The sequence below is a fragment of the Pagrus pagrus genome (genome assembly GCF_965226575.1).
Source record: "Pagrus pagrus genome assembly, chromosome: 14".
NCBI classification, from domain to species: Eukaryota; Metazoa; Chordata; class Actinopteri; order Spariformes; family Sparidae; genus Pagrus; species Pagrus pagrus.
This window is the reverse complement of record NC_140198.1, coordinates 3,501,248-3,524,626: the sequence shown is the minus strand read 5'-3', so window position 1 is coordinate 3,524,626 and position 23,379 is coordinate 3,501,248. Positions and strand designations below refer to the sequence as shown.

At 41.3% G+C, this 23,379-nt stretch overlaps 2 protein-coding genes across 3 annotated transcripts; one reads left to right on the top strand and one right to left on the bottom strand.

Moving 5' to 3' along the window:
- Positions 1–124: 124 nt before the first annotated feature.
- gemin5 (gem (nuclear organelle) associated protein 5) lies at positions 125–18,841 on the bottom strand. 2 transcript variants are annotated; one of them, XM_084374627.1, is made up of 28 exons: positions 18,569–18,841; positions 17,044–17,198; positions 15,581–15,762; positions 15,171–15,322; positions 14,895–14,996; positions 14,472–14,604; positions 14,153–14,318; positions 13,679–13,891; positions 12,975–13,060; positions 12,405–12,487; positions 11,563–11,699; positions 10,942–11,015; positions 10,304–10,485; positions 9,955–10,094; positions 9,586–9,757; positions 9,300–9,503; positions 9,149–9,205; positions 8,934–9,053; positions 6,502–6,597; positions 6,114–6,251; positions 5,744–5,891; positions 5,430–5,549; positions 5,125–5,335; positions 4,698–4,964; positions 4,440–4,602; positions 984–1,470; positions 740–827; positions 125–374 (listed from the first exon to the last, which is right to left on the bottom strand). In XM_084374627.1, the coding sequence occupies exons 1-28, from the start codon at positions 18,708–18,710 to the stop codon at positions 210–212; spliced, it is 4,383 nt and encodes a 1,460-aa protein (XP_084230753.1). In that variant the 5' UTR covers positions 18,711–18,841; the 3' UTR covers positions 125–209. The 2 variants fall into 2 exon arrangements, with proteins under 2 accessions (XP_084230753.1, XP_084230754.1); XM_084374628.1 differs by having other exon boundaries at positions 14,895–14,993.
- Positions 18,842–19,060: 219 nt separating this feature from the next.
- mrpl22 (mitochondrial ribosomal protein L22) lies at positions 19,061–21,918 on the top strand. The gene is made up of 7 exons (XM_084374629.1): positions 19,061–19,115; positions 19,214–19,256; positions 19,682–19,817; positions 20,044–20,109; positions 20,650–20,727; positions 20,917–20,986; positions 21,607–21,918. Exons 1-7 carry the CDS (start codon positions 19,091–19,093, stop codon positions 21,813–21,815), a joined length of 627 nt encoding a protein of 208 aa, XP_084230755.1. The 5' UTR covers positions 19,061–19,090; the 3' UTR covers positions 21,816–21,918.
- The last annotated feature ends 1,461 nt before the right edge of the window (positions 21,919–23,379 follow it).

Here is a 23,379-nt window from a genome sequence, read left to right as displayed (position 1 = left end):
ACAACAGGCACCTCACTCAGAAGTAACCTGAATTAAAGTAAAAACTGAATCCTGCTCCAGGTTCTGCATCTCAACAGAACTCAGTCTTTTGTATGTGGACTCAAACAGACGCAGGATGTTTGTTCATTATTTCATAACCAAAGTTTTTTTTAATTCAACAAAAAGCTGTACAGTGGAAGTGCTTTCAGTTCATTGTACTGATGAAAGATTCAGGTGAGGAATTGTTGGGAGGCTTTGAGGACGGCGGGGCTGGTTGCGTATTTGCGGAGGAGATCTTTGGCCTCTTGTTGGAGGGACTCTGAGACGGAGGGTGAAGCCTTGCTGAAGTGCAGGAGGACCAGGCAGCACTCAACAACGTCTGGGTGAGGAAACATCTGAGAGGGAACACAGACAAGAATGTAATTGTTCTGTAGCACTGATGAGATCTTGTGTTGGCTCTTAACAAAAGCTCGACCACTTCAAACTGCCAGAAACTTGAACCCTTCAGGAGTCTGTTGCAAGTACGACCGATAGTGGCCGATTAGATACTAGATCCTTTCAACTCTTAATATTTTTAAATAACGCTCCGTTAATGGGGTTATATTTCTTTAAATACGGCAAATGAGCCTCACGAAACACAAACACGAGGTGGTAATTTATAAATCACACGAGGTCCCCTGCTAAAAAAATTTATTCATGAGAAGCTGCCCTGCTCGCCTTCTGTTACCTCATACTGTATGTGTTGTGTAGGGAGTTGTACCTTGATTGTGTCGGGCAGGTCGGCCAGCTGTTTCTGGTGTTCTGACATCTTGAAAGACAAAGACAGCAGAGTGTCCTGATCCTCAGGCCTGACGGAGAGAAAACAGAGGCTTCAGTGGACGATCATCCAGGACGTGACAGGACGAGCGTGTGGTTTTGAAAGACATGTCACGTCCTCTGAACGACCGATATCAGTAGCTTCAAATCCAAACATCACAAAATGAAATCAATAAAGCCGCCCTCACCGTCGCCCAGCATCAGCAGACCTCTGGCCGTCTGATGACTCTGTGGTCGTGGAGATCTGTGTGGGACCGTCAGTGTCTTTCTCCCCAGAGTCGAGCTTCCCTTCCTGGGCTCTGCTGTGCTGCACCATCATGGCTGCCAGCCGCTCCTGGACCTCCTTCACTGACCTCTGTACGGCCTGACAGGCAGCGTGACGCTCAGACAGAAGCAGAGACGCATCAAAGTCCAGTTTATCAAACCGCCTGGTCGCCGGGCAGACGCTCTCTTCTGACTCTGATATTACTCCGTTCACCACTTCTTCCTTCAGCTCGTCTGCAGGACCGGAGTCAGCCGCTGATCCGTTCGTGATCCGGGTGGAGCTCCTCCACCAGAGTTCATACAGGTGCTGGTAACCGATAAAAGCCTGCAGACTGGTGGCAGCGGCTTTGGCTTCTTCTTCTGTGTGATCAAGTGTTTTGGGATGTTTCCTTGAAAAAACTCTCACGTCAGCTGAAGAAAGAGAGACAGAGAAAACCTTTAGAACAGCTGTGTGACATCTGTAGTTACCCTCAAGCAATGAAAACAAAAGGCTTAGTGAGAAGACGTCGTAAAGTAGCGTGGGATCATGGGAGTTGTTGTTTTCATTGATAAACCAAGATGACCAACTGAAACGTTACCTTGAGGAAAATTACATTGTTGGAATCATTTGGGATAACGTAAGCACTAACGTGAGGGTGTTTTTAGCCATTTTAATGCAGAAATGTTACATGCTATATCTTTAATCTGTTGACTCATCAAATAATTGTTTAGTCAGGAAGAAATAGTTGAAGATAAACGTCACATGGTTACGGAAGCCCTGAGGGGCAGGTGAAGATATCTAGTGATCCATTTTCTTAGTCTGATCTAAACTGTTTTCTCTTTTGTGTTGATGACTTGAGAACTGGTGGAAAAAAAGTCTTGCCAGGATGATTTTTTCCAAAGTTCCACTTCCGAAAAATAAAAATATTTTCTTATGATTATTTTTTTTCATGTGTGGAAAAAATTTATTTCTCCCACCACCAGAATTTTCTTTGTCACTATTTTTTTCCCACTCGTTTGTGCACAAGAAAGTGAAAAAAACTTTCGAGAAAAAAAACATGTTCTCCCACCAATTATTGGTCACTCATGAAAAAGAAAAAAGATTTCACTGTGAAAAATAAAAAAATGTTCAGAATTTTTTTCATGTATGAAATCGAGTGAAAAACAAATTTCAAGAAAAAAAAAAAATTCTCCCACCACAGAAACAAAAAATTATTTTAGGAAATTTTTATTTCCATGTCCAAGAAACGTCAGAAGGCAAAAGAAATGTTTTTGTGTGAGAAAGTGATTAAAAAAAGATGTCAAGAAAAAAAATATTTCTCCCACCCAAACTCTTTTTCATTTGTTTTGACAAAAATTCTCCTGAAATTTTTTCACACATGAAAAAAAAGATACATAGTGAAAAAGACCGGAATTAAAATCAGGAGGGGAATGAATGTTTTTCATGTGCAAAAATGTCAAAGAAGATAAAAATTATTCTCCCACCGAACTCTTTTTCATACGGTTTCACACATGACATTTTTAAAAAAAATTCTCCTGAAAGTGTTTGTCACTCAAATTATTTTTGTGTGAAAACGAGTGTAAAAAAAAATATATTTTTTTTCTAAAAAAAAGTTAGAACATTTCAGGAGAATCTTTTTTGCATGTGTGAAACTGGGTGAAAAAAAAGTCAGGAGGCGAAACAAATGTTTTTCTTGTGCAAAACTGATTTAAAAAAACTTCAGGAGAAAAGTTTTTTTGTGTGAAACAAAGTAAAAATATTTCAAGAAAAAAAAATGTTCCCACTAGAATTTTTTTTTTCTTCACAATTTCAAAAGTTTCTCAAAATTGTAATGTGAAATGTTTTCACACATGAAAAAAAAAAAAGTTTTTTTCGCTGTTTCACACATGAAAAAAAATTCTCTTTTTTTTTACTCTTGAGAACTGGTGGGAAAAAAAGTCTTGCCATAATAATCTATAATAATATATATAATAATATATAATAATTTATATTTTCATGTGACACCAAGTGAAAAGCAAATTTCAAGAGTAAAAGAAAATTCTCCCACCACCTCCGGATTTGTTTTACCACTGAATTGTTTTTTTCATGTGTGAGATTGAGTGGAAGAAAAAAAAATATTTCAGGAGATTTTTTTTTTCATGTATGAAAAATCAGGAGGCGAAACTGATTTTAAAAAGATGTCAAGAAAAAAATATTTTCTCCCAATAAAACTCTTTTTTTCTATTCGGTTTCACACTTTTTTTGTCACTTCATTTTTTTTATGTGTGAAAGAGTGGGAAATAATTTTTTTTCTATTTGCAAAATTGATTAAAACATTTCAGGAGAATTTTTTCTTCATTTGTGAAAACAGTGAAAAAAAATTCTTTTGCAGAAAAGTTTCAGAAGATTTTTTTTTCCATGTGTGAAACTGTGAAAAACGTTATTCATGTGCGAAACTTTTTAAAAAAACATTCAGGAGAAAAAGAAAACTTTTTTCGTTCCGTTTCACACACAAAGAAATTCTCCTGAAATGTTTTTCGACTGTTGAGAAATGTTGGGAAAAATGTCCTGCAGTTTTTTTTTTTATTTCCTTTTTTTTCTCTGTGAAACATAAAAAAAATATTCTTCTGAATTTGTTTTTTCAAAACAGATTTTACAAATTTCAGGAACATTTTTTTTCATGTGTGAAACAATAATATTCCCACCCAACCTTTTTTTCCCCACTCAGTTTCAAAAATTTAAAAACGTTTCTCAAAAAAAAAACATTGTGTGAAAAAGAACTGAAAAAATCAGGAGGGGACTGATTGTTTTTCATGTGTGAAACTGATTTAAAACAAATTCAGGAGAAAAGTTTGTTTTTCATGTTTGAAACCAGGTGAAAAAGATAGAAGGAACATTTGATGTGTGAAACGAGGTAAAGAGAATTTCAGGAGAAAATATTTCTACTGAAATAAAAAAGTTCCATTTGTTTTGTAGTAAAACAGAAAAGCAGTACATTTCTAAGTCTGTTATTATTATTTAATATCTTAAGACTTGATAAAATCGAATATCAGTTGCTGTTGATTAAGTTTTCCAAACACATAAATATCTAAACTTTGGTGAAATGGTTCAGTACGTTTGTTTCTTGTTTACTAAATGCCAAAACAGTGCACCTGTGTGTGTGTGTGTGTGTGTGTGTGTGGTTACACATGAATCCTGGGATGTAAACCGTCGTATCACCGGTCACCACAGGGTGTCGCCAAATCAACCAAAACACAAATCTTCAGGATGCTGAAGCTTGATTACTCCATTTTAACTTAAATGACACACTGACACATTGAGCCAATAACTGTCTGATTAATGCCAGAAAAGTGACTTTAAAAGTAACAGTTCACCAAAACTAAAAATCCAGTCATCATCTACACTTGACAGACAGACGTACCGTCAGGAAACAGCAGCCTGCAGAGCTCTGCAGAGACACTGGGGTGTCCGGCATCTCTGAACCAGGCCACCGTCTTCCACAGCTCCTTCATCAGCTGCCCCTCATCGTCCAACAACCAGCTCAACACAGCACGCGTCAGATGGAGGGATGAATACAGCTGGACCTGAAGACCAAAGTTAGTTAAGAAAACATTTAGACCTCTGCTCTAAATTATGAGTCACTTCTCAAGGCACCAGAAAGCAGCCTGAGGACGGTCACCTGTCTCAGAGGAACATTAGGGGTGGGTGTTGGACTCTCCGCAGACTTCAGCTCCTGCAGAAGAGCGCCAACGCTGCGGTGTCCTTCTGACTTCTGTGAAACCCCAAACTGCTGCTCCCACACGTCTCTCACTCGGTCCTGGAGGCAGATGTCCCGCCCCCCCCGAGACACCCACGGGTGACTGGACACGCAGGACTGAGATTCAACCTGAGGGTCCGCCAGCATCGCAGCCAGCAGCTCGGCGACGCAGAGGTGCAGCCTGTGGACCTGAAGAGGGTTGAAACTAGTCTTTATTTCTCTGATGATCGATAAAATGCAGATGATGCTTTAATAATAAGCATTGTGCAATAATTCCCAACATTTCTGGCAGTGTTAGGTTGCAAACAATCAACATTATTTGTGCTGCAGAAATGTTTTTGCCACTGACCAGCAGGCTCTCCTGTGAGCTCAGGACCTCCCCGGCTCCGACCCAGTCCAGAGCAGCGGCCAGGTCTTTAGCACACCTCAGCGCCAGAGACTGAGCCAGAGCGACCTCTCCCGAAATTCTCGCTAGACTGGCCGCTGTCCTCAGCGAGGAGACGTCACTCTTCCTGGCGATGACTTTAGCAGCGTCGAAACTGGCACCAGCAGCCAGGTAACTGGAAGACGAGGAGGGTAAAAGAAACAGGACGAGTTTAAATGACGCGTTTGTAAAAATGATGTAACGGTTTCATTAATCCTTCCAGCGCTCACCATTTAGCAGCTGCAGAGAAATGTCCGTCCTTCTCCAGCACGGCGGCCCAGCAGGTGTACAGCTCCTTCAGGACGGGATCGTCTGCTGGCAGTCTGGCTTTGACCAGAGCGATGGCCTCCCTGAACATAAAACACACACATGGATTCTGTTAATGAATAAAGAAACACTGAAAACAAAAGCCATGTCGAGCTCAACATGACATTTAAAAATAGAAAGTATTGACGTTGCAATCCTTTTCGTAGCACAACAAGCGAGCTTTGTAAAACACGGTGTTGGGATGTGATCAAGAGTAAATGATGATTAAAGAGTGAACCTGTAGAGTTTGTGTGAGCGCAGCAGGTCGACGGCCTCGTACAGCTTGTTGACTGACAGCAGGTGGGACGCTGCCTTCAGGTACTGCTCCTGCAGACACAGCTGCTTGACGAAGGCCTCCACCGTCCGGCTCCACACCTCGAACCCGGCTGGAGGAGGAAACACACACGTATTATTCTGATGTAGAAAATAAAACCTGTGTTGTTGAACGACAAATAAATGAACCTTCAAAACTGCGACTGTTGTTTTTTATCATTTAAACATGGAAGCAGTGCCACATTATCTTCACACATCCACAACCACTGATCCATGTTGTATTTCTTGGGTTTATTTGGCCGGGTTTGTCTCGTACGTCAGCATCAGAGACGTACCCATAGGAGCGACTGAGAGCAGGTGGTCGTTCAGCTCTCCTCTCTCTGTGGCGAGCTGCAGCGCCCCCTCCAGGTCTCCGCTCCACAGCCGCAGGTACACGACAGAGTCGAAGTGACCGGCCTCCACGTGAGCCTCCTCTGAAGAACGAGACACAGCAGAAACACTGACGTCACAGACACAACGTGAAGCGTTTAAATCTGGAAATAACTGTGCATCATGTTCAGTGTATCTTAAATGTGTTATTATGTGCTCACTTTAATTAAACTTGTGAAACTTTACTTTGTGAATCTGCTCATTAAACAACAGAAAATGATCCCTGATGGACGTGAACACATTTCATTAACTCTTCTGTGTTAATCACAGTGAACAGCCGTTATTCCAACATACCTTCTGCCTCAAACATGCGATACAGAGCCTGTCTGTCAGAGAACAGGCCCAGATGGATGTGCTCTCCCTGGCCTGGGACACAGCCTGCAGGGGGCGCTGCAAAACAAACAAACACACACACACACAGTTCAGTAAACAAGCCAGCCCACGTGGAAACATTTTAGGAGAGAGAAAAAAAATGTGTGAAACCAAGTGGAAAAACATTTTCATGAGATTTCATTTATTTATATTTTTTTGGGGGAAAAAAAGATTTCAGGAGAATTTGTTTTCCTTGTGTGTAACGGAGTGAAAACAAATTCAGGCAGGAGAAAATACAATGTTTTGTGCACGACTACCCTAAATAAGACTTGTATGTATGTTCTCTACCAGGGGAGTTTAAATTGCTCCGTGCAAAAAGCAAAATAAAAAAATTTAAGATTTTTTTCCTCCAGCCAAAACCATTTTTCACAACTTGTTTTCACACATGAAAAATAAATAAATTATTCTCCTGAATTTTTTTTTCACACATCAAAAAGAAAGATGAGTTTTTGAGATTGAGATTAGATGAATAAAAAGAGTGAAACAAAAGTTCAGTAAATTATTTTTTCCATTCATGAAACGTAAAAAGATCTTTCATGACATTTTGTGAATTTGTGATTTTTTTTATGAAAAACATTTTCAGGATAATTTTTTCCCATGTTTGACAGAGTAAAAAAGAAATATTAAAGACAAATAAGCAGGAGAAAAAAAGATTGTTTAGTAATATTCAAGTGCACCACTACTCATTTACTTAATAGGACTAAAGGCATTCATGTTCTCTTCCAGGGTAGTTTTAACTTCTCTGTACCAAAAAATACATAAATAAATAAATAAAGCTGGCACAGCTTTTTCTCTCCCACTCAGTTTCACACATGAAAACATAAATTATCCAGCAAAACATTTTTTTCTTTTACTCCTTTCTTTTTCTTTCTTTTAAAAAAATAGATTTTGTTTTAATTTTGCCTTCAGTTTCACACATAGAAAAAAATCTCCTTTCAAATTCAGGAGATTTTGTTTTATTTCCATGTATTAAACAGAGAAAAAAAAATTTAAGGAGAAAAAAAAATTGTCTTGTGCTGAAGTTGAATCTGAAAAGCTGAAGTGCACCACTACCCGTGTCCTAAATAGGAATTTCTCTGTGTAAAAATAAAAAAAATAAAAACCTTATGAACCTTACAAAAATAATTGTTTTTCTCTCCTGCCAAAGCTTTTTTTTCCCACTTGGGTTCAGACATGGAGTTAAAAAGAAATTTCAGGAGAATTCTCTTTTTCATGCGTGAAAAAGATTCAAGATTTTCTGGAGTTTTATTTTTTATTTCAGGAGACTGTTTTTTCCATCAGATTTTCGGCAGGAGAAAAAAATGTTTTGTAATACTGATTCTGACCACAAGTGCACCACAACCCATTTACCTAAAATAGGACTAAAAGCATTCATGTTCTCTTCCAGGGGAGTTTAAACTTCTCCCTGCAAAAAAGAATTCTCCTGCCTTCAGTTTCACACCTGGAAAGTTGTTTTCCAAGTGAAAACAATTCAGGACATTTTGTTTTATTTCCATATATGAAACAGAGTGAAAAACATTTTTAAGGAGAAAAATAAAAATTAGCCTTACAAAAAAAAGTTCTCCTGCCAAAACTGTGTGGACCTCCTCCACACTCAGTTTCAGACATGGTGTAAAGAAAAAAAATTTCATTCATGAAAAAGATTTAAATAAACATTTTTTGGAGCTTTAGTTGTATTTTTTCATAAAAGGTTTTGACAGGAGAAAAAAGGTTTTGTAACACTGATTTTGACCACAAAAGGCTGAAGTACCTAAAATTGGGACTAAAAGCATTCATGTTCTCTTCCAGGGGAGTTTTACCTTCTCCATGCAAAAAAAAAAGTGTTTCTCCTGCCAAAGCTTTTTCTCTCCCGCAAAGAAGAGCCTAAAAAAGAAGAGCATGGAAAAAAAATTCTGCAAAAAAAAAAGGTTTTTCCTCCTGGAATGTTTTTTTTTTTTTACTGAAGTTCACACAAGAAAATAAACTTCTCACAGAAAAAAAAACATTTTTTTCATGAGTGAAAAAAAAAATTTCAGGAGAAAAACTTTTTTTTTGCATGAGAATTTTTTTTTCATGTGTGAAACCAAATGGGAGAGAAAAAGTTTTGGAAGGAGAACATTTTTTTTTTCTTCTTTTTTTTTACCTCTTTAAAATATCAGGAGTGAACTAACTTCTGTTTTCTTTAGTGAAACTAAGTGGGAAAAAAAAAAAAATCACAAGATTTTTTTCCATGTATGAATCAGAGTGAAAAACATTTTTAAGGAGAAAAAAATTCATGTGGGAAATCTAGTGGGGATGTTTTCCACTCAGATTCACACAGAAAATGTTTATTTTCCTGAAACACCGTCTCTGTAGCAGCAGAACGTCTCTCTCACCCTTGCTGTGTTTGACAGAGGCCAGATTGATGCAGTCTTGCAGCAGATCCTCTTTGGGCCGATGGTCCATGGAGGTACTGATGGGCAGCATGGAGCGAGGCTTCTTCTTCTTCAGCAAGTCTGGAGACACAAACGGGCAAAACCATTCGGTTACATACAATAAAATGCAAACACACAATTTCAAGAATGCATTAAACTAAAGTTGAAGTCTGTACCTGTTTTGTCTTTGCTCTTTACGGCAGCAGAGGATTTCCTTTGTGTCTCAGAAGTGGCTAAAACAAAATGTAAGAATCAGATCGGCTTCAAAGGTCCCGACAATCTGAGATGTTTCAAATCTGTCACAGCATTTGCTTTGTACTCTGTTACCTGTTGGTACAGAACTGTTCGTTGAGCTGACTTCATCTTCCTCATCCTCAGACAGCTCCTGTTCTTTCGCTGCCTTCTGTCCTATAACTGGCTCTCCGTTCATCTCTAGCGGTGCAGCTCCTCCGGCCCCTGGTGGCTTCTTGTTCTTCTTCTTCTGCTTAGGAGTGGACTTCATCTTGTCCTTTAGCTCCATCATCTTTTTCCCTGAGAAGAGAAGCATGTGAGCGTCACTGCTGGAGGATGTGGTCCTGGGTGTTTCAACAGTGCTGCGAAGACACGTGTTTACCTTTAGGCGGCTTTGTAAACTCTTGTTTGGAGACTCTCCACTCCTGCAAGGTGAAGTCCTTCCCTCCGGTCCAGATCACGTCCGGGTCGACGGGCGACCAGTCCACGCACAGCAGATAGCCGATGTGACCCCGGTAGTTAGAGAGAGCCTCCTCCTGCAGCACGTCCCACACCTGACCCGAACAAAAACATGCAGGAACATAACTCCAAATGACATTTGATTTAGATTCAGTCAGAAAGGAAAACAAGGAATTCAAATATATAAAAGGAAGTAAAAAACAATTCCACTCCTGAGAGGAGTTTCTGGGATGATTCGGACTGACTGGAACATTATCCTGGTTTTATACCCATGATGCTCTCTGGTACTGACCTGGGCTGTGCCGTCATACGAGGTGGTGACCAGCCGGGCGTCATGGTGTGGACTCCAGGCCATGCCGGTGATTTTAGCTGTATGACCACACAGCCTGCGATGAGGCTCCGTCAACACCACGGGGCTTTCTGGAGGATTCTCTGTGCAACAGGAAAACACGAAGATGTGATGTTCCTCCCAGAGTAACTACTGCAAGTCACTGACATGAACCGGTGAACTAACACTCCCTTATCCTGCTTCTCCTCCGATTTAGTCCGTCATTCATGTAATTAACTGCAGTGAATCATTATCACAGTAATAATAAACACAATATGATACATAATACAACACGTCTGAGGTCTCCTCCCACCTATGATGGAGCGGAGGTCGTGCACGTAGACGATGGCGTTGCTGGAGCCCGAGGCCAGGAGGCAGTGCAGCTCTGGTGGAGAGCTGTGGTCGTGATGCCACCGCAACGTGTTGATGATCTTGTGATGTTGCTGGATGCTGCACAGCAGTTTCAGACTGGGAGCCTGATACACTTCAATACACCTGCAGCAGACAGTGTGTGGTCAGCGATTTTCAAAATAAAAAGGAACACAACAACATCAATTGGAGGGACTTTAGTGGACCCAAGGCTGTTCAGAGTGTTGTCAGTGAACCAATAAGCTAATTTGCCTGCTGTAAACCAAAGTGATGACCTAAGAGAAGCTTATAGGGAGACTTCCTTCTTTGTGAGTTCGTCACTACACACAGATAGTGTCATAAACATGTAGTCGAACAGAACTTAGGTTCAAAATGTGACAGACAGTCGTGTCTCTTAGTACAATTAATAAGATGATGATGAGACGGTGTGAGAGACTCATAAACTCAGAATGAGTTGGCCGAGTTCAACAGTTCACACAGAACCACATCCATTATTCTGTAGCCTGAAGACTACACGCTGTCACTGGACTCCACAGGCTGACGGTCTATGATGAGGCGGGTCAGGCCCAGCCGTTCACTCACCCGTCCTCGTTGCCGATGGCAACCACTTTCCCATCTGGCTTCCAGCTGAGGTCGGTGTGCGGAGACAGCTTGTGCTGTTGGGAAGCAGAGCTCACCTTCATGACCTATTCAAATCTCCTGCATTTACATTCAGCAGCAAACGTGGAACAAACTGTCACATCCGGCCGTGATGTCTGCTCCATTAACGCTCCGACACAGAGAACATCAGGTCTACACTTCTTATGTGAATTTGTTGTCCAACTGGAGGCGTGCGGTCAGGTTTGACTGTGACTGGCAGGTGATCCAGGTTAACAGAAAAAGTCTGTGCATGGATGTAAGATGGTTTTACTGCCCCTCGTTGTGTCAGCAGCAAGTAAGTTCTTTGCTTCCAGGTTACAAGTCAGTAGTACTCAGTTGTGGGCGTCTTATTCAGCCTTAAGACTCGATGAAAATGTGATTTTGTGACATTAAAAATGTTCAGACATTAAAGAAATATTTGCACCTATTTAAGTAGATCACGACCGGTCCCCTGTGCACATTTCATCCAGTTTTTACAATCTCAATTTAACCCACTTTAAAGTGGCATGTACTTAATACTCAACTACATGACACATGACATCATCATCACATCATCCCGCCCACCTTGATGCTGTTGGTGTCTCTGATCAGCTTGTCGATGTCGGAGGCTTCACCGCTCAGCCTCGCTGGGTCGTGCTGAAGGATGGTGCCTTCGCCGGCACAACTGTACAGGCTGAAGGACGGCTTTCCTCCTGCGGCACCTGAACGTTACACACAGAATAGAAAAGCAGAGATTTAAAAACCTTTTGGTTTTGCAGTTAATACCAACAGTGTCCCAACATTTCCCTAATGAAAGGCGTGTACATCAACCCTTGCATTGGTATTAAAGCATGACAGACTTAATTACAACCTTTGGCTCCTACAACTCCTGAGCAACATTTTGCTCGTAATACATTTTTAAATTAGACATCGACAGCGTTTCAAGGTACAAGCTACAGCACTACATTTACATGTAAGGAACTAAAAGGAGGGTGACAGCTGACAGTCTTGAGGTATCCAGAGACGGAGCCAGCAGCTGGTCTTGATTTCCTCTGCACACCTCCTGTAGATCATTCTGATCATCTGAACCAATAAGATCACAGAAATCCTCTATTGGCTCCTTTTGCTCATTTAGCAGGCATCACCAGATTGTTGGCATGGCAACAATTATGTTCACGGCTTCGAAGCCAAGTGACTGATTCGTTAATCATAATGTCGCCTGCCGACAGCTGGTAACGATAACTTCTTACGTCTTGATTTTTCCCAGCGGGTGGAGGTGAGCAGTAAGTGTTCTCTCAGCTCATTCAATTACAAACAGGCTTTTCAGCTGACTTGCTGGTTTTGGGCACCCCACCGCTGGCATTTTTGCTGGGTCAGAGCGTTCGGAGCAAACAGCGGCAGTTGCTAAGAGTTCATTAGGAACTTACCAAATGACATCGGGGGGACTGGGGGTCCCCAGGCCAACGTGTACACTGTTTTTCGGTGATAGGAGCTCGATATCTGAGGAGGCCTGGGAGGAGATGAAGCAGAACAAATGCCCAGTCAGGAAGAGCTGACGTACACAGCTGCAGGAAAATGGGACTCAAGGGCCTCGAGGGGACTATGAGAAGAGTCCACGGGGCGGCCAGCAACAAAAAAAAACTTCATGACTTTCAGGAAAGTCTGCAAACTCAAAGTCCAATAAAATCACAGCAGTCATCCCTTTTTGAAGTTCCCAGTCATTATTAAAAGTTCCCTGTGGGGTTTGATTGTTACATCTCAGCCAACTATTAGCTCATGTGGTTTCAAGTCTCTGGTCTGGCTGTCAGTGTCACTGTCAGCCAATAATGCAGTTTAACATGAAAAGATTTGAGTGGTTATATGCATCATTTCTGTCGCAGAGGTTTAACGCTGCAGAAACAAAAAAGACTATTTAATTTCAGTTGGACATAAAGGAACTGTCACGGGTTAAAAACTTTAACGTATGAAAGTAAAGTGAAGGTAAAATAATGACTTACTTGTTTGAGAAGACCTCGTAGATACCGACTTTACCGTCATCTGTTCCGAAAGACAAGGATCCTTCTTTTTGCGGGTGCCACGCCAGCTGCAGAGGATGAAAAAGGCTCTTAATGCATTTAATCACATCTAAAGTGCTGCTTTTTGTGACACGTAACAGTTTCTGAAATGATTATGGGCGGTTGATAAAAATGGAGGATGCTTCATAATAATAATGATCCTCTGCACAAGAGAGGGCCGCAAGCTTCATTAGATGCTTGATATCACTCAGCCATTGTCAGCAGCCGGAGCCAGGATGAAGGTTTGAAGATTTCAGTGAAAAATTAAAGGATATTCTCAACTGATAAATCACAGCTGAATCATAGAAAGTTTACAAATGTCGCTCTTGAGTTGTGCAGCTGCGAGTGGCTGATAGGAGTTTGTGTGTTTGGTCTTATCAGCAGCAGGATTTTATTAAAAACTTAGACATTTAGACAGCAGAAAAATGTCTTCTTTGTTTCTTTGTCTCACTGTTCTGAAAGCTCCTCATACATTTCATACCGACTATATGAAACCATTTCTTAAATTCTGCACGTATTATTGGCCCAACACCATCGATCAGAACTGGGAATTATTGTTCCCAAAACAATTTTGATAAAAGATTTGTTGCATCCTGTAACTCTGGTGAAAAATTAAAGTTCATATTTTACAATGACAAACATCTTACCGCTGTGACTTTGGACTTGATGCCCTGCCAGAAGGACCTGGTGTCATACTGGTTCTGGGTGGTCAGTGTGTTCCACACCCGGATCATGTTGTCGCCCACGCCCAGCGCCAGACACCCTGTGCCCACAGGAGAGAAGGTCAGGGCGTAGACGAAACCGCCCAGGGTGGGCAGGGTCCAGCAGCAGTCCAGAGAGGCCAGGTCCCAGCATTTAATCTGGAGGATAAAAAGTCAAGACAGGGTTATTTGCAAATACACTCCTCCTCCAATGATTCAGCCAGCTGCTGACAGCAGAACAAGCAAGGTTGAAACTGCTGCTAATGTCAAGCCCGGCCTGACCCAAGCCCCAAAAACCAGGCAGGATAAAAGCTCACAAAACTCTGTCGAATAAATAAACTCTGGTGAGTCCATGTGAGTGTGATTATTAATAAAGCGAACACTTTCCACAATGTGTCCGACCGGAGACAGCTGACCCACCTCTCTGTCCATGGAGGTGCTGATGAGCAGCTCTCTGTCGTCCTGCAGCAGGACTGAACTCATGTTGAATACAATCCTGTTGTGGTTCTGACCCTCTGAAGACGTCCCAAACAGAGTCCACCTCTGCTTCCCGGTCCTGGTCAAGTCCCACATCACCAACTCACCACTGGACACACACACACACAAATGTATATTCAAATAATAATTACACAGTAACTGATCTGAGATGAGAGGATAACATATTCTTGTTTTTTGTCTCTGGTATGGTCCTGAATGAGATTTTCATAATGTACTGAAACTAACTAAACTCTGTGTGTACCTGAAGCAGCTGGACACGAGTTGGGTCGGTCGTCCCCTGGGCCAGTGGACATGGAGCCAGAGTCTCTCTTTGACGCCGGGGTCGACTGCAGAGCCTCTTTTCTTCACATACGGCAGCTTCAGAGTCATCACACCTGCAGAGGGCAGCAAACAAGAGGAGACGAGGAGACATAGAGGATTACACAAGCATCCAGCAGAGATTTCTGTTCTCTGTGGGTCCGAGCTGCTTTTTCATTGATTTATCACGATAATTTTTATTTATTTTTTTGTTTGTTTTTGTTTTTAAAGATTTTTCAGCTCTTTTTGCCCTCTAATTTAACCAGGAGTCCATTTTTTAAATGGAAAATCAACCTACATTTGTGCAATGAAATATTTTTCCTGGACACAGACTCTTATTTTGAATTAATAAACAAAAAACACTTACTTTTTCCCTTCGCTGAGCTCCAGATCCTCACTGTCTGGTCTTTGCTCCCAGATGCAAGATAGCAGCCCTTCCCATCTCCAGCAGGCGCTCCACTGTTGGCTACTGGATAAAGAAAAATCCATATATCATATAGATTTGTCATCACTACATTAGCTTCAATAGCATTTTTTCCTACCAAAATGTTACAATGCCTTTTTTTTTTTTTTTAATAAAACTACCAAGAAATATTATTGAATGCAGGACTGCTGTTTTTATAAAGTGAGTGCATACAGCTACCTTCACTGTCCTCAGGTCTGCTGTAGAGGGCGTCCTCGCCGACCAGCCACGACCACGCCAGAGAGTGAATCTCATCGTCGTGTCCACGGAGACGGTGGATCACCTCGCCTTTCTTACTCAAATCAATCAGCACGATCATCCCATCTTTGTACCTGAGACAGAATAATAACAGCACTGTCACAATCTGATATTTATATTCTATATAGTTTGAATTTGGCTTAACTTCATGGTCTCCAACCCTAATCTCTCATATTCATAAAACAGAACATATGTAAGATTTTCAGAGTAAAAGATGAATACAGTCTGAACACCAGTGTTTTAATCTTTCAATTCCTGCACTTTGTTTACAGACAACCATGTTCAGAGTTGTGATCCAGCAGAGTGAACTGGACTCTGTGTGGTCTTCTCACCCCACAGCCACAGTGCTCCAGGTGTGAGGGGAGCAGGTGAGGCAGAAGATGGTCCTGGGCTCGGGAAAGAAGCTGGCGGTGTCTCCCGTGTTGAACCAGTGACAGACCACGACGCCCTTCTCATCTCCAGACACCACCAGGTTTTTATCCACCTGAGACCAGTGCACCGCTGCCACGGGGGTCTGTGTGTATAGAGAAAAACAACTGTAGTGACATTCGGTTGATACATGGAAGTCGAATGCAGTTCACAGGGCTGTTCTACCTTCAACAAGAAATCAAGTGGAAGGAAAAAAGCTGTTTTTTATTCATTTTATTTTTCCGTTTTATGTGTGAAAATGCTTCCTAGAGCTGCAACGATTAGTCAATCAAAAGAAAATGTATTACTTTTTGATGATCAATTCATTGTATTAGTGAGAGCTGAACAAATATTCACAATATGGCCCGAAGGTAAACATCCAAATGACAGAAACAAATGTGTGAAAAAACAGCATTATATTGAAGTACTGTACGTCAGGTGTGGCCTATAACTCTTGTTCTACAGATGCAAGAAAACATGTTTGTTTGGCACCGACTCCAACAAATGTCACATAATTGTGATTTTTCTATTTTCCCCTGAAAATGAAAATTGTGAAAATGTTACGTCGGTAATATCTGTCAAAATAACTGCAATATGATTCATTTTTTACCACACTGCTCAGCCCTGGTTTCAGTCATGTTCCAGCAAAACTGTTAAACATTTGCTGGTTTCAGCTTCTTAAATTTGAGGATTTGCTGCTTTTTTGTCATTTATGACTGTAAATGAAGAGTCTAGATTAACTGATAAAGAAAATAATCGATAGTTGTAGCCCAAAAGGATTTGCGGTATATCTGATATATCTGTTTTATGCTTCATTCACAACTCATTTACACTGTTGTGCTTGTTTATGGAAAGACATTCAGACGTATTTGAGGCCTGAATCTGTTCTCAGAGATGAAAGCCTAAACATTCTGCGAGTCTGTGGCTTTTATTTTTCAGATCAAACCACAGAAAAATTATACCCCGGAGGCATCATTTGAAGCAAATAATGGAAAGTAAATAAGCAATGCCCTCCCTGACCTTGACAACTGTTTCAAAAACGCCCTCGAGGGAGTCGCCGAATTGCTGTGGAGGAGTGGCTTTGAGTCTGAAGCCGACTGCACGAATCTGTGCTGTTTGTCTGCCTGCAGAGTGAAAAGTGTCGAGCTCAGGTGGTTAACTTTCTCTCTAAAGTGCGTGTGACAGTGACATCTATCTGCATCATCGCTTATATAAATCTGACGAGAAGAGAAAGACCGCTTCATCTGCAAAAATGAGAAATCTTACTCCTGCTCATCCTTTGCTGCTGGTGCCGAGCTGACTGCAGCCTGCAGGGGGCGCCAACATGTTGGAAGAACACACTCTTTCTGTTGCAGCGATGCAACAACACAAGACAGTCGACACTCACCTGATGAGCTGCATGTTCCTTTATGAGAACCTTGTTGTCCGAGTCCCAGAAGCGAATACTGCCATCATTGGAGGAGCTGACACAGATGTGACCCTGCCCTGCATGCTGACAGAAAGAGAAGCCGGACACCAGGTCTCGATGGCCAGCGAGCTCACCTGAAACACAGAGAGAGAGTTGGATTTCATCATAAAGCTAAAGGTAGAAAAAAGCCACAAAACTGAGGAAAGGGCCACTGATGTCTCTCAGATTTGGGAGGATGATCTGAGCTCTGAATACTCACACTGGCAAACCGAAGACATTTTAAGGGCAACAAACTAAAACTGAATAGATTTAATAGATTAGAACGATTTTTACTACCCGATTAATTGTTTCTGTCATTTCATCAAGCAAAAATACCAAACAGATTTGACCCTTGTCTTTGTCATATGATAGATAACCGATTATATTTTAGCGATCTAAATACATAAACTTGTGCTGTGGGAAATAAAACTGGCATTTCTTGCTGTCTTCCGATATTTTACAGGCCAAATGATTCATCAAGGAAAAAAAATTAATCAGCTGATCAGTCAAGTAAGACAAATTAACCAGCTCTGTCACATTTCAGATGTGGTTTTTTTCTGTGTTTTGCTGAATGTTGTGATTGCAGCACTTGATAAATATTCACTATGTTTTCACTCGGTAGTCGCTCTGTGGTTGTAACCATGGTGATTTCCACCAAATGATCCTATGCTGAGCCTCTATTGAGCTACTGAGGTAAACCGGTGAAAATAACTGTATTTTTCATATCGCAGAAATATCAGTTTGATAATATCTTGCAGCCCTTTTGCGATGTCATCAGGGTTAGAAGGGTCAATTCATCACAGAAAGCCTGTGTTGCAACCTAGGTGTGGGAGCGATAGAGTTGCATTATGGGAATTGTAGTACCTACAGTTTTTGGAGATCCATTTGTGTTTAAATTCAAGATATATTTTTAACGCCACTGCGTTGATCGCTGGAACACCCCTTTAGCTGTCTGAAACTCTCTTTTTCACAATAAAATGCCTTCAGATTGCTTTTTTTCTTTGATATTCATCCGTCTACAGTGATACAGCTCTAATATAAAGCTGGAAATAACAGCCTTACAACTGAAATCTGGTACTACTAAATGCTCTCTGTTGATAGATGACAAACAGTTAAAAAAGGGCTGTTTCTCTTGTTTCTGCAACTTGGACTTGAGTAGATCTTGAAGCTGCACAGCTCAGATTCATCTGGCTTTACTGTTTTAATCAACTGATCATTTAAGCACTAGACTTTTCATGTGACCCATCCATCCGAACAGATGATCAGATATCTGTGTTTCCTTCACCACACCAGTCCAGGAGGTGTAATCATCACACCTGAGCTGATCTGACCACCTGGATTTAGACACAAACATGACTTTTGCTTGCGTGTAACATCATTTTGAACCTTAAAGACGCTGAAGTATGAGCACCACAGTGTACCCTGTGTGTGTGTGTATAATGTATAACACGGGCAGCAGACTCACCTACAACCCTGCAGGAGGATGCAGACACGTCAATCAGAAAGATGATGTTTTTGGCTCCGACGCCCAGTAAACCGCTCCTGCTGACGTCACTGCAGCGGGAGCAGTACCAGTTGGGGGAGGCGGGAAGCGACCTGTCGTGCATGGCGCCTCGGACACTGTGAAGTTTATTAAATGTCTAAAGTTAAGTCTCATTAAAGCAAACCAAACTTCTCACATGTTACCATTACTGTCGTAGCGACTACACTACCGGCCGTACGACCAGCGTGCTGTCGTAAATCCTGCCGGTGTCGACTACGGAATCCTAGTTGGGTCAAAACATGACGAGTTCGCTTTCTCAAAATACATTTTTTTAAATTGAATTCACATATTAAAATCAAGATAATGTAAAAATAAAAAAATATATAGCCACAACTAAGATGTGAAATAGTTAAAGAAGACGTCAAACAACTAAACAACGAACTATATGAACGTTGTAAACATTACGACCGTAAACCGAGCGCAGTAGTGTCGTAAAAATGCAAAATGGCGGCTGCAATGACAGGACGTGGTAAGAGAAATGCAGCCCAAATAACCACAAAATTGCCATTAATTGCCATTAATTCTGTCAGCTGACGATGTTTAAACGGATCAATGTGTGTTTTTCAGGTGTCGCCTTTATTAGGAATATATCTGGGGGATTATTTTCGAGGTAAGTACATCGATATAACGCTATCACTGCCTCTGCAGAAGGACAAATGTATGTGGACTGCTCTAACGTTAGCTAACCTTAACCAGTCTCATCTCAGTGCAAACCATTTCACCTAAATGCTGTCAGTTTCTATGATCTACCAATGTAATGCTAATTTGTTCAGTTAAAAGGTCAACAATGTATTTATCAGTCATATGGACACGTTTCCAGAGGATTCCACATTAACAGGACTTCAGATTTAGACTTTAGATTCAATTTACTTGAGTGTAAGTTATTTTCTGTTCAGTATAATGTGTTTTTGGGGGTGAGCAGAGACCTGCAGCTCCCTCCAGAGGGCTGAACTTAGAACAGACATTGAGATGGGTCACACATGATTGCAAATGTAGTTAAATGTCTTTCCTCCTCTTTCCTAAACGTCTTTCCAGGCTACAGGTTGTGGGCGGTGGTCCTCAGCAGCTGTCGTGTCTCCACACCAGTGCTTCACTGGAGTCAAAGAGCTGGGAGAGGAGGAACAAAACAGTGTATCCACCTCAGCTACCAGACGAGCCCCCCAGACCAGTAGTGAGTCGTCCTGCTTGTTTTTATTATGAAGTGCAGAGTGACAGGAGTGACATGGAGTGTGATATTTTAGAGTTTGTGCCTTTCTTTGTGCCTTTTTGCAAGGCACACAGTTATATATATAAAGTTATATATGTTTGAGGAAAGTGACCGTTTATTTCCATATCCCTTCAACAAAGTCTTTTTTGCGATATAAACTTCTGCACACTTTATTGTTTCTTTTCTTTAGGAGGTCCATCACAGCAGGAGGCAGATTAAGTACAGCAAAGACAAGATGTGGTACCTGGCCAAAATGGTGAGACCTTTCTCCTCAGTGTCAGTGAACCAAATGTCTCCCATTTGGTGAGGTGTTTTGCGCCACTCACCTCTGTCGTATGCATGATGTTGCTGTTTTCTTGACTACAGTTGCATTCATGTGGTACCGTTATGCGAGGCAGGGTGCATCTCTGTCAGTTTTGATGTGCCACCTTGGTGATAGATCATATGTGAGCACTTTAAGTGGCTTAATCATTTGAACAATTGTTAGACAAGGAAAATCACACTTGAGTGTGCCACAATGTATTCAGTTTTTATTGATTTTTTTTTTTTTATTACACTTTAGCTGAAGTGAGAGTGTTTCATGTACTGTTGATTTTTCATGCTTGTTTGTTGTCTGTCAGTCAGCAGGATATTTTTAAAGTTTCAAGACAATTGACAATTCGGTCTATTGGCCATGGAACAAGGAATGTTTTGAAATTATTTCTAAACATTCTGAGAGAAGGCACATTTTTGTCAGGATGATGAAAACATGCAACACCCTTAGAGAAACATTAACTTTGTTTGCTCTCCTTCACAGATCCGAGGGATGAGCATCGATGAGGCTGTTGCACAGCTGGAGTTCAACGACAAGAAAGGGGCGAATATCATGAAAGAGGTTCGAAGCTGCATGTTCACCACAGTCACAAATAAATGTTTATCAAATTCCTGTATGATTATAATGTTCCCATTTTCACTGCTCATGGTTTATTCATTGAGTTGTTGTGTATTTGTTGCACAGCACCTATGCAGTACAAGTGTATGTACAGTATTGATGTAGCAGCTCTGTGTTTGCCTGCTTCTTCAGGTTCTTCTGGAAGCCCAGGAGATGGCGGTCAGAAATCACAATGTAGAGTACAAATCCAACTTATATGTAGGTAAGTGTCTGCACATTATTAACACAATAAAACCTGCAGCGGGATGGCGAAGTATTCGGAGCTGGTTGTGTTTTTGTTGCCCCAAGACACGTCGGCATAAAGCAGTTTTTTATTGACCGATCTTTGTGAAATCCAGCTAACTAACAGGAAATCACAGAATGTGTGTTTTGATATCAAAGATATATTATTGAAGGATGCAGTATTTATTTGAATATGCAGACTCGAATGTTTCTCAGACTATGACAAACTTCAGCTTTCAAAACTACTAAAATCTCACATTAGTCATCGCATGCTGTCAGCCGTTGTGCCAAAAGCCGGAGAATAAATTTCAGAGTGGGGAAAATGACCTTCAGTAGGAGGGGAAGTAGGTAATGATTTTTTTTAAAGCAGTAGATTTCTTTTGAGTTCAGACGCCGTGCAGAGTGAGTAATTTATGTGGAGTTTCAGGTGTTATTACAGATAAGCCTAAATTCTGCCCAATCTTTGTTTTTTGGGGCAGTTTTTATTCAAAGGCACCTTTTACAAATTAAATGAGTTATTATGTACATTATCACTCTCTCTCTTTTTATCTCATCCCCTCTTTAATCACACACTGTCCCCTCCCGTCTCTCCTCCTGCAGCTGAGTCCTACTCAGGCAAAGGGCAGTACCTGAAGCGGATCCGTTACCACGGCCGCGGTAGGTTGGGCATCATGGACAAGGTTTACTGTCACTACTTTGTCAAGCTGGTGGAGGGCTCGCCGCCCAAAACAGTGGAGAAGACGAGCTTTGACCAGGCCAAAGAGTACGTCCAGAACCTCAAGAACAGAACCATCATCCACAGCCTGTAGACCATCTGAGAGGATCATATTTCACATGTACATTTTTGTGGTGTCTTTATGTGTCTCATTTGACATTTGTAAATAAAAACAATGACTTAATTGATACAAAGACCTTATAGCGTTGCTTATTTTTGGTCTTATTTGGAAATAATTTTGACTGCGGCCAATGATGCAGTTTTTAAAAAAGCGACACCTACGTCAGACACAGATCATGAAGCCCTCTCCTGTTTAAGAAAGGGCAGTTAGGAAGGTCTGCTGCTGGTAGAGGAGGTTCAGTACATCACAGAAAGCAAGTGAACATCGACAAGTGTAGACAATCAATACCAGCTTAATCCTTTTTGTTTGCACCGCTGCCAATGTGCATTTGGAGATAACAGTTTACGCTAAAACTACCCAATCCTGGAAAATATAGGCTACTTCACATAACATATTGTTTATCAAGGTGATTTGTCATTATATAACAGAGGGTTGCATAATGAAATGAGAGTTTGTAAATTCCTTCATGCTACACAAACATAAAACATAGTTATTCATACATATATACATATACAGTGCATTTTTTCAATTTGCATTGGGGTGTAAGTAAACAGCAGTAACACGATGGTGATGAAAATGTGGTCGGCATCTTCACATTAAAAATTTTACATCTGGGAAACACTGTCCACTTCTCCACATCCTACTAAAGTCCTGCACCCTGTCGGCTTGGAACAAGGTCCGCCTGTCGAGTCCAACAGCTTGATCCTGGATGTCGTGGTGGAGACAGCTCTCTGTAAAGATGTGGGCACAACACACTCTGATTTCGCATCATGTAGCCAGTCTGAGTCCCATTTTACTCTTCATTTTCCGTGGGCCAGATGTTATCCAGGAGCAGCCCTAAATCCACGCTTGATTAGCACGGCTCCATCCTGGTCGGGCTGGATGGTCGTTGGAAGTGATCGCTCAAAGTCTGCTGCTCTCAATCCAAAACGTGGTTTCTTCAGCAATAAAGCTGAAAAAACAAGTTAACAAACAAAAATGTAACAGAATTTGAAGGAGCTACCTGTTGAGCGCCTTTGCCACAGCAATCAATATAATGACCTGTGTTGAATTGTGAAATCATTCAAAGATAAATCAAAAGGTGTGTTCTCAATTCTGACTCTGTATTGCAGCATATTCTGCACATAATTCAATCATTCCAAAATGTCATTTTTAGATGTTTGATGGATGGCGGCTTGTGCAAACCACTACCGCTTGTGCAGTAGTTATATTTTTAACTGGGTCGCATTCTTAAACACTTTAACCTGGTTTTGAACTATTTCACTCTAAACATTTCATGGCTTCCTGCACGCTGGTGCCCCTACATGTGGTGTTGTCGGTGCTCCTTTTTATTTTCTCCGCCCCTGGCCCTCAGTCTGCCCCAGCCCCACCACACTGCCCTACTGCAGCACACAGTAAGTCACCAAAGCAAATAACACATCCCAGCACACCTCAGGAAAAACATCAGTGTTGTTGTGCTGCACGGCCACATGAAAATAGAGCCTTAAGTATGAGTCTGTCATAGTGTGGCGGCTTCACTGTGATGGCTCTGCTCATC

Excerpts from the sequence above, each read along its gene's own strand:
- gemin5 (XM_084374627.1), bottom strand. The coding sequence starts at position 18,710 with ATGCACGACAGGTCGCTTCCCGCCTCCCCCAACTGGTACTGCTCCCGC. Across the intron at positions 9,206-9,299 it reads GAACAGTTCTGTACCAACAG|CCACTTCTGAGACACAAAGG; the intron begins GTAACAGAGTAC and ends ATTTTGTTTTAG. Across the intron at positions 5,336-5,429 it reads TTCTCTGCAGCTGCTAAATG|TTACCTGGCTGCTGGTGCCA; the intron begins GTGAGCGCTGGA and ends CTCGTCTTCCAG.
- mrpl22 (XM_084374629.1), top strand. The coding sequence starts at position 19,091 with ATGGCGGCTGCAATGACAGGACGTG. Across the intron at positions 19,116-19,213 it reads GGCTGCAATGACAGGACGTG|GTGTCGCCTTTATTAGGAAT; the intron begins GTAAGAGAAATG and ends TGTGTTTTTCAG. Across the intron at positions 19,818-20,043 it reads ACGAGCCCCCCAGACCAGTA|GAGGTCCATCACAGCAGGAG; the intron begins GTGAGTCGTCCT and ends TCTTTTCTTTAG.